The sequence below is a fragment of the Palaemon carinicauda genome, chromosome 1, assembly GCF_036898095.1.
Source record: "Palaemon carinicauda isolate YSFRI2023 chromosome 1, ASM3689809v2, whole genome shotgun sequence".
NCBI classification, from domain to species: domain Eukaryota; kingdom Metazoa; phylum Arthropoda; class Malacostraca; order Decapoda; family Palaemonidae; genus Palaemon; species Palaemon carinicauda.
Genome location: NC_090725.1, coordinates 268,099,186 through 268,112,803, shown reverse-complemented (window position 1 = coordinate 268,112,803; position 13,618 = coordinate 268,099,186). Strand labels below are relative to the sequence as shown.

At 47.1% G+C, this 13,618-nt stretch overlaps 2 protein-coding genes across 8 annotated transcripts in view; both read left to right on the top strand.

Annotated features, from left to right (window-relative positions):
* Positions 1 to 13,618, top strand: part of LOC137656083 (uncharacterized) — a 534,405-nt gene that overhangs the window by 335,534 nt on the left and 185,253 nt on the right. The gene's annotated exons all lie outside the window — the stretch shown is intronic.
* LOC137656099 (putative glutathione-specific gamma-glutamylcyclotransferase 2) overlaps positions 1 to 13,618 on the top strand; it is a 123,833-nt gene that overhangs the window by 46,356 nt on the left and 63,859 nt on the right. For all 6 annotated transcript variants that reach the window (XM_068390305.1, XM_068390277.1, XM_068390295.1 and 3 more), the window contains exon 3: positions 3,400 to 3,441. In XM_068390305.1, coding sequence (XP_068246406.1) covers positions 3,400 to 3,441 — 42 coding nt within the window. The remainder of the gene's footprint in view (positions 1 to 3,399; positions 3,442 to 13,618) is intronic.

Sequence of the window (13,618 nt, the reverse complement as noted above, 5' to 3'; positions counted from 1 at the left end):
CCATATTATTTGAAAGGCTCAGTAAAGGACCTCCTCTTGGTAGAGGAAGTATCTAATATGTTAGCTGAAGGAGTTGTGGAAGAAGTCGCAAACAACTCGCCAGGCTTCCTCAGCAATCTATTCTTAGTAGAAAAGCTGATGGGAGATGGGAGACCTATCATAGACCTTTCCCATTTGAATCTGTTTATGGGTTGTTGCGGTCTTATTGGTAACGTTTCTGCCTGGTGATCGCCAGATGAGGGTTCGAGTATTGCGCAAACTCGTTAGTTCCTTAATTGTCTGCAACCTTACCATCCTTGTGAGCTAAGGTGGGGTTTGGGGGAGCCTATAGGTCTACTTGCTGAGTCATTAGCAGCCATTACCTGGCCCTCCCTGGTCTTAACCTGGATAGAGAGTTGGCTTGGGTGCTGATTATATGATATATGGTCTGTCTCTAGGGCATTGTCCTGCTTGCTAGGGGAATGTCACTGTCCCTTACCTCTGCCATTCATGAGCAGCCTTTAAACCTTCTACAAGTGAGATTTAAATTTTAACTCCAGCCACTGTTTTCCATACCATCAGGAAGAATGATTTCCTTCTGACCATAGACTTGTAGGACGCTTACTTTTAGGTCCTCAATCATCCTGTCTCAAGGAAGTACCTAAGGTTTCCTTTTCGAGACAGAATCTTCCAGTTCAGGGTGCTATGCTTCAGCCTGTCAACAATCCCTCAAACTTTTACCCGAATCTTTGTCCTTATATCAGCCTGAGCTCATGCCATGGGCATCAGGCTTTTGAGGTACAGTATTTACTTACAGGCTGCCAACGCAAGAGCCCGTGTCTTATGTATTTTGCAAGACAATCTGAAACGAATGAACAACGAGGTACTTGGATAACTGGCTTCTTCTCCTGGCAGAGTCCCAAGCTCTACTGATAAGGCACAGGGATCTATTCCTAGACTTTTGCAAGGAGTTAGGGATCCAACTGAACCTAGATAAGTCCAGCCTCGTCCCTCAACAATCTATCAGATACCTAGGCATGGACAAAACTTTTCCATCTGCCAACAGGATCCTTAGATTCAGGAAGATAGCAGAAACTTTTCTCAAAGGAAAATCACTTCCTGCTTGCTCTTAGCAGAAACTTCTAGGTCACCTCTCCTCCTTGGAGAAACTCGTCCCCTTTGAGAAAATGCCTCTTCACTCGGTGCTGTGGGCTGTGAAGAGCCAGTGGTCACAGACATTCGACCACTCTGCAACCCTGCTGTCAGTGCCCCAGGAGGTTGTGAAGAGCCTCCATTGGTAGCTGAGAGAGGAGAATCTGCTTGTGGGAACCCCCTTCACGATTCTCCCCCACAATTCCTTCTGTTCTCAGGTGCTTCTCGCCTAGGAAGGGAGCAAATCTTGGGCTTATGGTCAGAAAAGGACAAGACCTTTCACAGCAATTTCTAGGAAATGAAAGTGGAGCAACTAGCGTTACCCTACTTCTCGGAGAATCTAAGAAGTCATTCCATGGTGCTAATGAGCGACAACATTGTTGTGACCTGCATCTCCAAACAAGGAGGTGAAGCTTTGCAAGTGGTGACAGACAAGCTCAATCTCCCTCTTGGTGAGGTTTATCCCCAGAAAGAACGTCATTGCCGACCATATAAGTCGACCAGCAACGACAGTTGGTTCCGAATGATCTTTGCTTCCTGTAGTGTGGAAGAGACTTTGGATTTTTTGGGGTTCACCGTCTCTGGTCATGTTTGCCACTCACTTGAATGACAAACTCCTGGTGTATTGCTCACCAGTCCCAGACTAAGCTTCAATAATGAAAGATGCCTTTCAGCACCTATGGGATAGACTAGACTCCTATGCATTCCCGCTTTTTTTCAGATTTGTTAGATCCTGAACTGAGTCTGAATATTCCAGGGAGTCAGAGTAATGCCAGAAGCTCCAAAGTGGCCAAGAGCAGAGTGGTATCCTGTCCTGCTGGAACTTTTCACAGAATGGCTAAACCTTGGAAATGGACTTTACTCTGAAGACCATCTTTCTCCTTCCCTTGGCTTCGGCCAAGAGAGTACGTGAAGTAAATGGTCTATCATATGTCACATTCCAGAGCATGGAAAGAATTATCTTTATCATTTGTCTTCGAATTTGTAGCCCAAAATCCGATAGAAAACAATATCAGATTTGACTCTTTCATGATCTTGTCTCTCAAAGAGGCAACTGATGACCCGGATTATTATTTACTCTGTCCCGTGAGAGCATTTCATAAATAATTAAAGAGAATGGTGAACATTAGGCCCAAAATTTCCAATTTACTTGTGAGCACAGGTCGCTTTACAAAGAAAGTATCCAAAAAACACAGTTTCTTTTTGGTTAAGAGAAACAATCGTGAGAGCTTATAAATCCCCAGGGGAAGTGTTCCCCCCCGCCGCCAAGCACATGATAAATGGGGTTTTGCTGCAACCCTAGCATTCTGCAAAACCACTCGGTACCCCAACTCCTCAGAGCTGCCGTATGAAAGAGACAAAGCACTATTAAGGGCCATTACCTTAGAAATTGTACTTACAGGTCTTTGGACTCTTTCTCTTTAGGCCATATTGTTGCAGCTCAACAAATAATCTAATCTTATGCTCTTATAGGACATGTTATTCTCTGCATTATAAGGGTATATAATGTAGATCAAGGCAGGTGGTGATCACATATGGACCTGAAGCTCTCACTTGGAATTCACCCTAATGCAATTAAGAATGCCATGTTTTTTTTCAGTTATCATTGATTACTGTATATATTAGATATATTCATTATGTGACTCCTAATGTTTATATACCTTCACCTCAGGCACACACTAAAACTTTTGGATTGGAATTTACTGGCTCGCCTCTTTACGAGCTGGCTATGCAGTTCCAATTTAATCCATTTCTGACCTTTTCCTCTTACTTATAAGTAAGAGGAAGGGCATACCTCTTTATGAAGACATCCTCCCACCTATGGAAGATTTCCATTTAAATGACTCAGAAGTTTGTATCCCCGTAGGGATAAACTACAAATTTTTAAAACAATTTGTATTTTTCCTGGCTATGCAAACCTGAGTCCTTTAATCAAAGGACCTGCCTCAACTGCCCCACAAGTCTTTGTCCAGAAGAGAGTAAAGTGTGTTATGCAGACTGCACAGAACTGAAGTTGCCTAACAATCTTATTATGATGCAATCAAACCCTTTTTCTTTTGGTTGTCTAGTCGTAAATATGAGACTAGGAGTAACCCAATTAAATAACTCGAGTTTATATACAGTAGGTAGGAAGACTATACAAAATTTTAAAAAAATGTTCAGCATTCAGTTTTGATTACATCACTTTTAGCACATTATAAGAGCATGTTTTCTGTAATACTGTATATATTTCTCCTAAAAATTACTAATTTTTATGTATTCTTACAGCCTGGTAGAGTGGTGACACTAATACCATCAGATGACCCAGAGGTAAGTTAAAGTACAGTGTAAAATTTCAAAGCTCTATCTCATCTAGAAATGGGTGAATTCTTTTCTCTTTTGGTAATTTCTCGCATCAAAAAGTATAAAAACATTTAACTTATTTTTAAATATTTAACTTAGCCGGTGAATATATAGCTGCAACTCTGTTGCTCGACAGACAAAAAACTGTACAAAAAAAACTCGCTAGCGATCGCTATACAGGTTGCGGGTGTGCTCATCAGCGCCAACTGTCGGCCAGATACCAAACTCTATGTAAACAAAGACTCAATTTTCTCTCTGTCGACGTGTCGACAAGACGTACTTTACTCGCTGTTGAAACCTGGAGTTTTTCCCATCATCTTTGGTGAAGTACTATATTCTGGTTTGAGCTTTCGCAGTGCAGGTGTTTTATCTTCATCTTAAATCTTGAACTCGTTTTGGATAGATTTAATTTTTGGTGACAAAGAGAGTATGGACTTTCTTTGACTTTTAAATGGCCACCCTTCCCTTAGACGGAAGTGTGTTTAGGCTTTTAGTAATTATCTTATCACGTTATAAATTAATTATAGATTTTCCTCTTCGATTAACTTTCCATTTATAATAAACATAAAAAAATAAATTTAAATGTTTTGTTTATATGCGACCTTTCCTGAGAGTAGGCGGTCCTAACTTGGAAACCGAAGTTAATCAACGTTGAGCCCTTTAAATCGTAAATAGCTTTTAAAGAGCTAAGGATTTAAAACTTTTTAAATGAAATATTTTATGAAAGATTTTCTTTGAATAGTCTTCGTACTGTTTTCAAAGATGAACTAACGTTTAGTTTATTTATGCTACGCAGTTTGCGCTCTATCGTTACGATAGAGAGAGAGTGTATCACGGTTTCACTTTGCAGAAAGAGTAAATCGATTCTGACGTTTTGTTCATTCTTTCAAAGCTTAAATGTTTTAAATTCTATTTTAAAGGAACATTTTAATTGAAAAACCTTTCAGTTTTTTCCTTTGGTCAAATAACATGTTTTTTTGACGAAACGTAATTGGGCTCTTCTCTTAGGTGCGAAATCAAGAGAGAAAGAGAGAGAGATATAGAGACGGAGGGAGAGAGAGGAGAGAAAACGTTCCGTTTAAGCGGGTAACGTTGTTCTCGAGTTACTCTCGTCCCTAGTCTCTGTACGGGGAGAAAGGATAAAACGTTTTTAGTTTTATTCTCGTCCCCAGGCAATGTACGGTGAGAGATTGAAAACATAGTTTTGAATGAACTAGTGTTTATTTTCCCCAACCACTGAATTTTTTTATCTTAAAAGATGTTTACTGTTTTTTTGCTGGTATTAATATGCTTGCATTATACGCCTGATTTCGCATTTACTACCTTTTGATGAGGGTAGAATTGCGTGCTTCAGGTAGAAATCAGTAAAAGGTTCGATTTCAGTGTAATAAGTGCAAAACAGAAAATCGTAGTGATAAAGTGATATTGCGCAAAGTGTTACAGTGTTGCGTCCGAGGGTTTGTCTGTTCGTGCCTGTCGTTCACCTAGTCCGGGACCTCTTGCAAGCTCCCAAGCCCAGGGGAGAAGTAATGTCATACGACTTATGGGTTCGAGAGGCCTTGATCAACGAACAGACGTTTCCCTCTATGGTATCGGGTGTATCTTACCAAGATCTCCCCTACCATAAGGCGAGAGAGACGTTTTTCTCCTCGTCATCCGAAGGCTTTTCGCATAAGAAACCTGTAACAAGGTTTCGAGACCCTTAAGCGAAAGTCAGTCCTTTCAGGACAGGTCCAGCGTCCTGGTTGCAGCCATTAGGACAGCTCTGACCCTATGCAGTCATCGGAAAACTGCTCGCCGCCTAACAAAAGCGTAACACAGACTCCGAGAGTCTTTTTTGTTGGCAAAGTGTTGCGGTCACAGACGTTACCCTCGTCTCTTACCGCAACCATTTCCGTGGATCCTTAATGGGTTGTACGGCAAGACATGCAGAATATGCTTGCCTCCCTTATGGAAGACTATTCTGCCGATTAGTCCGTTGAGTCTAGCCGGTTATCTCATCGATATCCTGGCTTTCAGCCAACCTAACGTTCCTTTGTGCATCCTGTTGACGTTGGCGTAGCTAAGTCACGTCAGTCATGTTGTTTAGAACCACACTCGATGCGGTCTCGTGTGGATTTTCAGCCACATTTGGACGTTAGGCCACTTGCTGATGCTCCTGTTGACGTTCAGGACGTTCGCTAACAATCGGAGTTGACTTGTTTTGACGCTGTGCGTCAACCTCCGCATTCTAGAGTTGTTTTGACTGCTCAGTCTAGACAGTCAAAGCAGTCTCGAGTGGACGCTGTGCGTCCTCACACACCTGTTGTTGTTGACAGTTCAGTTGTTGACAGTTCACAGACTGTCAAGCAGTTACATGACGTTGCGTCCTGGTCCGCTACTAATGCACCAGTGTGTGTGGACTCTGCTTGTAAAGCATTGCCACCACGGTAGGTCTCTCCCTTGCTTGAGACTCAGCTTTTATCGGACAAGGTTCCTTTAGATGAGGAAGTTGCTGTTCCCCCTCCTACTGATATTCCCTTGAGGACTCTGTCAGACGGAGAGGAGCCTAAAGCTGCTTAGCCCTCTATGGACTTTAATTAAATCATGCTGATTTTTAAGGATCTTTGTCCGGATCTTTTTGTACTGCTGCTCCTCGTTCGCCTAAACGTCAGAGCTTTCACTAGGCCTAGCTACTTCGAAGCCGTTGTTTATAAGCTAGTGCTCTCTCGCTCTCCTAGAGAGCTTTACGTCTGCTAGGCGACTGGTTTATCACCAGGAGGAGTTTGGGGGATACAGCCTTTGCTTTCCCTTCTTTTAAACTGGTTTATAGAGCGAGAGTCTGATATGACACGAGAGAAGTTCTCGGCTTGGGAGTTCCTGCCTCTGCCCAGATAGACTTCTCAAATCTCGTAGACTCTCCCTGGCGCCTGGCCAGGAGACGCTCCAAGTTTTTTACAGGTCAACTTCACAGCTGTTTTCGAGCCTTTGAAGTTTTGCTGTACAATTATGTCATGCATAAACAAGGCTTTCAGGGATGGAAAGCGGTACCGCCTCAGTCGCTAACCCCGTCTGTTGCCGCACCTGCTCCCGTAGACCCTAAATGGGCTTTGCTGCAAGACATGCAGTCCAAGCTTGCGTCCTTGATAGAGGACTTTAATGCGGAGAAGGTTGCTGCTGAACCTTCTGGCCAACAACCTTCCAACCGGTCGGTTGTGCGTCCTGTTGACGCTGAGGTAACCTTCTCGCGTCTACCAGTTGAGGTGGTTCCTCCACCGATGCGACCCAGTGTGGGTTGCCAGCCGCACGTTGACGTTAAGCGACGCTTGGAGGTGGTTGTTGACGTTCAGGACGTTCAACAACCATCAGAGGTGACTTGTTTTGACGCGGTGCGTCAACCTCAGCAACCCGGTAGGGTGTTGACTGCACAACCCAGACGGTCTAGACAGTCTCGGGTGGACGCTGTGCTTCCTCGCGCACCCATGGTTGTTGACAGTTCACAGACTGTGCAGCAATTCCATGACGTTGCGTCCGGCTCCGTCACGCATGCACCAGTGCGACCGGACTCAGCGAGCCAGACGTTACCCACTCCGTTGCCGTTTCCTCATCAGTTTTCGGATGAGGAACTATCTGATGAGGACGTTGCTGAACAACAAGACGATCAGCCCCCAGAATAGATCAAGCCCTGCTATCCATCCAGAAGATGCTGAAGAAGGAACGCTGCTCAGTCAGGCTGTGGATGAGTCTGGTGGGGACGCTGTCATCCCTGGAACAGTTTGTATCACTAGGAAGACTACACCTCCGTCCTCTTCAATACCATCTGGCTTTTCACTGGAAAAAGGACAAGTCGCTAGAAGCGGTCTCGATCCCGATTTCCGGAAAGATAAAGTCTTGTCTGACTTGGTGGAAGGACAATATCAACCTAAGAGAGGGTCTTCCCCTGGCTGTTCAGACTCCCCACCACGTTCTCTTCTCGGACGCATCGGACTTGGGCTGGGGCGCGTCACTGGACGGTCGGGAATGTTCGGGACTGTGGAACTCGAGTCAGAGGAGCATGCATATCAACTGCAAGGAGCTGTTGGCAGTTCATCTGGCCTTGAAAAGCTTCGAGTATCTCCTTCGAGGCAAAGTGGTGGAAGTAAACTCGGACAACACCACGGCCTTGGCGTACATCTCCAAACAAGGAGGTACCCACTCACTGACGTTGTACAAGATCGCAAGGGACCTGCTCATCTGGTCAAAAGGTCAAGACATCTCCCTAGTAACGAGGTTCATCCAAGGCGACTTGAACGTCATAGCAGATTGTCTCAGTCGGAAAGGGCAAGTAATTCCAACCGAATGGACCCTCCACAAGGATGTGTGCAAGAGACTTTGGGCCACTTGGGGTAAACCATCCATAGATCTCTTTGCAACCTCGCTGACCAAGAGGCTTCCAATCTATTGCTCTCCAGTCCCGGACCCAGCAGCAATACATATAGATGCTTTCCTCCTAGATTGGTCACATCTGGATCTCTACGCATTCCCACCGTTCAAGATTGTCAACAAGGTACTGCAGAAGTTCGCCTCTCACGAAGGGACAAGGTTGACGTTAGTTGCTTCCCTCTGGCCCGCGAGAGAATGGTTCACCGAGATACTTCGATGGTTAGTAGACGTTCCCAGAAGTCTTCCTCTAAGGGTAGACCTTCTACGTCAGCCACACGTAAAGAAGGTACTCCAAAGCCTCCACGCTCTTCGTCTGACTGCCTTCAGACTATCGAAAGACTCTCGAGAGCTAGAGGCTTTTCGAAGGAGGCAGCCAGTGCGATTGCTAGAGCAAGGAGAGCGTCTTCCATTAGAGTCTACCAATCGAAGTGGGAAGTCTTCCGAGACTGGTGCAAGTCAGTTTCTGTATCCTCGACCAGTACCTCTGTAGCTCAAATAGCTGATTTTCTCTTATACCTGAGAAAAGGACGATCCCTTTCAGCTCCCACTATCAAGGGCTACAGAAGCATGTTGGCATCGGTCTTCCGGCATAGAGGCTTAGATCTTTCCAACATAAAGATCTGCAAGACCTCCTTAAGTCTTTTGAGACCACCAAGGAGCGTCGTTTGGCTACCCCTGGATGGAATTTAGACGTGGTACTAAGATTCCTCATGTCAGACAGGTTGGAGCCGTTACAATCAGCCTCCCTGAAAGATCTCACTCTTAAGACTCTTTTCCTGGTATGCTTAGCCTCGGCTAAAAGAGTCAGTGAGATTCATGCCTTCAGCAAGAACATCGGATTTTCGTCGGAAAAAGCCACTTGTTCGCTGCAACTTGGTTTTTTGGGCTCAAGCCATGTCGTCCTGATGGAAGTTCCTTAAAGGCAGCTTCCTAGGGTATATTACAACTACGGCGATATTCCCAGAGAATTTACCTTCAGGTACCCAGAATTCTAACTCCTGGAGCGAGTATCCCTAAAAAGACCTTAGGGATATCGTAAATATCAGTGGACGTATTCTTGACACGCCTCATAGCAATCTATACCCCGAATAGAGTTAACACTTCGTAGGGGTCAAATGGCAAGAAAACGAAAACGATAAGAAAGGGAGGGAGCCGTTCGTAAGGCATCTCTCCTCCCCGTTTCGAAAGCGTGCCCTGCGCCGCTCGCGGCGCCATCTGTATTCCTTTTTGCGTAGCTCTACGACTCGGTGTTTTTTCCCTGTTTTCTACCAAATCTTGGAATTTCTCGCTTGATAATGCTTTCTCCAACTTCTTCTGCCTCGGATAAGTTGAGTACTATTTCTTTTATGTATAAATGTAGGCTCTTGGTTAAAATTAAAGTAATTAAAAGAGTTATCTTTGATACAAGAGCTGTTGCCTGCTGGAGGCATCATGGATGCTGTCGCTCGCTAGAATAGGATTTATTTGTTAGCAAGAGCGACGTTCCCAGCCCCTTTGCGCTTAAATATTAGCTACTTAGCTTATTTAGGAATTCTGTTATGATGCGATAGTAGTGTGCCTGGCGAAGTTTTGCCTAGGCTGCCAACACTAGTCTTCGTAGGCTAGCTGTTGGCCTATGTACTTCCTGCATGATAATTAGTCTTCCAAGTGTGATTTTTATTGCTTTAAGCGTTAGGCAACGTTATACATATAAGCCCTTTTCGAGTACCTTCCAAGATAGTATTGGTGTGAGTTTCGGTGAATTAGGTAATCGATTCTCTTAGTGCCTAGGCTAGGTTGTCTTAGGTCATTATAATATTATCTGTTCCCCGTTTGCTCCCTTCTCTTCGGGGAAGGGGCAAACCCTTTCCCTCTGTTTAAGCCTTAGGCTTAACTCTAGTGGTTTGTTTGAATTAATCTTCAAATATATCTATGCTGGAGTAGTACTGTACCTTCCCGTTCCAACTGAATTGGTTCAGAGGGGGACAGTACAACAGTGTTTAGTCTGAGTCCGGGTTGGTCTGGCATGGGGCAGAGTCTCCCTTGCTGACTGACACGGGCATAAGGGGTTTATTCCCCTTGGTCCACCTTGTTGGGTTCCAGTAGTGATCCCTTCGCTCGGTGACCCCTCAGACTTGTCCTCTTTGCCGTTCCGGATTCGGGATATGTTCCCTTTTCTGGAATAGCAATTCCTTCCTTGCCGTGGTTTTAGGGAGGCAGCCAGTAGTGCCGGCCTCCCCCTCGGGTTTTTCTCTGGCTGAGATGAGCTGTCTTAGTTGGGAATGACCCTTAACCAAGGCAAGGTTGGATAGGACCCTCTGTCCTTCCCTTCTATTTTCCGTTCCTTGTGTCAGTCGTCCGCATCCGTACCTAGCCTAGGTTAGGATGGGGAACTGACGTGGTCCCCTGTCGGCCGGCAGAGTGTGCCGACCGGCAGAGACCCTTTCTTCGAGTGCTGCCCGGTCCTTTCTTGGTCCCTCCACCGCTGCCGTCTGTAGATTCAGTAAGCAGCGGTTAGGAAGCCTGACTTAGTGTCTCCCCTTCCTTTCGGCACTCTTTCGGGTGCCGGGCACAGAGGCTCATAGCCTCTTAGCCCGGCACTCATTCTGTTGTCTTCGTATGTGTTGTCCTTGCCGTCTGCCGGCCTACAGGCCGGCCGTCGGTGGGGGGGGGTGTTCTCCAGTTCTCTTGCTGTCGGTCGGCGATGGTTATGTACCTTTGCCGGCCGGTCTCTTGCTCATCTGCCGGCCACTATAAGTGGGGCCGGCAGCCGAGCGCTGCCTGGTGTGGAGGCCAGCCGGCAGGGTTTGCTTACTGCTGCCGGCCGGCCTGCTACACTGCCCGGTTAGCCGGCCACTAAGAATGATGGCCGGCAACGCAGTGCAAACCGGGTGGCTGCGGACCGGCAACCACTGCCGGCTGGTTCAGGCATGGGATCTGGAGTTCTCCCCAATAGGGGTGATCTGATGTTGTGTACTTGAGATCTACCTTTCGAAAAACGGGGGGGGGGGGGGGGGGGGGGGGGGGGCGCTGACCGGCAATAGCCGGCCGGCACACCACCCTCAGGTACTGTATCAGTCCTTTCTTTGGTGGTGTATTCAACCAAGGGAGTCCATGATATAGTAGGTTACAACACTGTCTTTTCTAACTTACTTGTGTTACTTGTGCATTCACTTGGTGTCGCCTTACAAGGATAAAAGAGAATTCTTTTCATCCCTGGCCGGAATGGTAAAATTTTACCTTAGGTGTGAGCTACACCTAATTTCCTTTGGAAATATGCTCTCTGGTTATTCTAGTAAAGACTAACTATGTGACTTTGGCTGGTGGACTTCCACAGGTGTTTGTGCGGGTTTCACAAGTAGGTGTCCTTCCCTTATTCTTGGTGAATACTCATTTTTTACATGTGAATTGAAATTCACTTGATATTCATGGAAATTTTCTTCTTTTACAGGAGGAGCATCCGAAGTGTGATAGTGTCTTCTGCAATGTCCGCAGTAAGAACTTTTGCGGACATGTCTCGTGTAGGAGGCATGCGGCTTGCGCAGCCTCCAATGATGACCATCGCTACTGGGATCCGCAGGTATGTGCTGTATGTACTAACCTGCTATCAGAGGCTTTTGAATCCCCTAGGTCGGCGGAGTCAAGAGATGCAGCGAGGGAGAAGCTTCGCTTATGGGTAAGGGGTTTTCAGAAAAACACCACTGGACCTTATCTTCCTAATGAGAAGATGAGGGCATACCTTTTTCCCAAGGCTTCCACTGACGCTGTTGTTCCCCAGCCTCGGCCGGAGATCCCTCTCGTCCAGATCCCAGTGGAGGAGGATGTTGCTGATGCCATGCAGGACATCCAGTTGGATGACAAGATGTCTGACTTGTCCGATCGTGCGGAACAGGATCTCCTCGCAGAAGGCGAGGAGGAGGATCGAGATCCTATTGCCGTGGAGGAAGAGGTTCCCGTATCTTCAGACGTGCCGGTTCAGGTCCCTGAACCTATCCCCTCTACCTCGTCTGCTCTTCCAGCAGAGCTAGGACAGGCTCTCTCTTCCATCGTTGGTATGATCCAACAGATGCAGAGGGAGAATAATCAGAAGGCCGCTACTTTGGAGCTCCAGATGCAGAAGATCACAGCATCACGTGGACCTCCAAAGAAGCTCAACGTGAAGGACCTTCCTCTGTGCTCGGATGCCAACCCGTGGAGATATGCCGAGCACATGCCGATGACGATCGGGAAGATCGTCATGTCGGAGAAACTGGGCTCAGTTCCCCTTGAGGAGGTGGAATTCTGGCCCAGTAAAGGGGCCTACCCGGACTGTTATGTCCGTTTGAAGAAGGAGCCGGCCTCGAAGGAGGAGACGGAACCGAAGGAGGTGATTATCCTGGATCACTCCAAGGCTCAAGCCACTCTAACAGCTGCATTGAAGGAGAGGGGGTTCTCAAACTCTAAAGTTGCCGCTTTGAGTAAGAAGCACCCCTCCTTTGTATCCTCCCCGGCTAGGGCCTTCCCCTTTATGCAGAAGGGGTTCGCGGCCGTCTTGAAGGCGGTTGAAGCTGGCAAACCGTGTCCATCTCTGGAGGAATGCAAACCTCTGTCGTTGGCCTTGCCGCTGGACAATAAGGACTGGAAGGAGGTGCACCTCACTTTCTCGGTTGGGAAGTTGGACGCCGACATTGCAGGTCAGCAGTTCGGCGAAAACCTTCCCAAGTTGTCGGAATTCCTCCTACGGAGGGAATTGGACACAAAGGAGCGCCTGGCAGCCTCGATGTCTCTCCAGACCAACATGGAGACGATGGCTAGCGACCCCAAGATGCCGGAGATGTTCATGGTAATGGCCAAGATTCATCTGGCCACGGTGACTAAGGACCTCTATTGCTTTGTTAAAGCAAGGAGGGCCTGTAGAGAGTTTGTTTTCGCCTCGGCCACAGTGAGGCATGAACCCAAGAGGCTCATTTCATCCAGCATCTGGGGTAAAGATCTCTTTCCCAACGACGTGGTCAAAGAGGTGGTGGACAAGGCAGCCACTGAGAACTGTAATCTTCTCCTGAAGTGGGGCCTGTCCCTTAAGAGGAAGTCTTCTCCGGATGAGGGCCCTCAGCCGAAAGGAAAGGCGAAGAAATCGAGGTTTTCCTCCCGTCCAGCCAAGCCTTTCAAACCACAAAGACAGCAGCAGCAGCAGCCAGCTTTGCCTCCGGTACCACAACTGGTAGCCAAGACCCCGACCACCTTCCAATGGGTACCCCAAGCCATGTCATCAGCTTCCCCGGCATTCAATCCAGTGTTCAAGGGACAATTAACCACGTTTCGTGCAAAGCCCAGAGGTGCAGCCAGAGGTTCGGCGAGACGCCCCTCTAGGGGACGAGGATTCAGAGGTGGTCGCGGCCAGGGAGGCAAGACTGCAGGGCAGTCAAAGTGAAGTGTCGCCGGTAGGTGGGAGACTTCAGTATTTCCGGGATCGCTGGACCTTCGATCCCTGGGCCCACAGCCTTCTCAAAAATGGACTGGGTTGGAGTTGGTACAGTACTCCGCCCCAGTGCCCTCAATTTTTCCAACACTCCACCCCCGTTTTGGAGGAGTACATCCAAGATCTGTTGGAGAAAAAGGTGATCCGGAGGGTAAAGTCCATCAAGTTTCAAGGGAGGCTGTTTTGTGTTCCCAAGAAAGACTCGGGGAAACTCAGAGTCATTCTGGACTTGTCACCACTCAACAAGTTCATAGTGAACCACAAGTTCAAGATGTTAACGTTACAACACATAAGGGCCTTACTGCC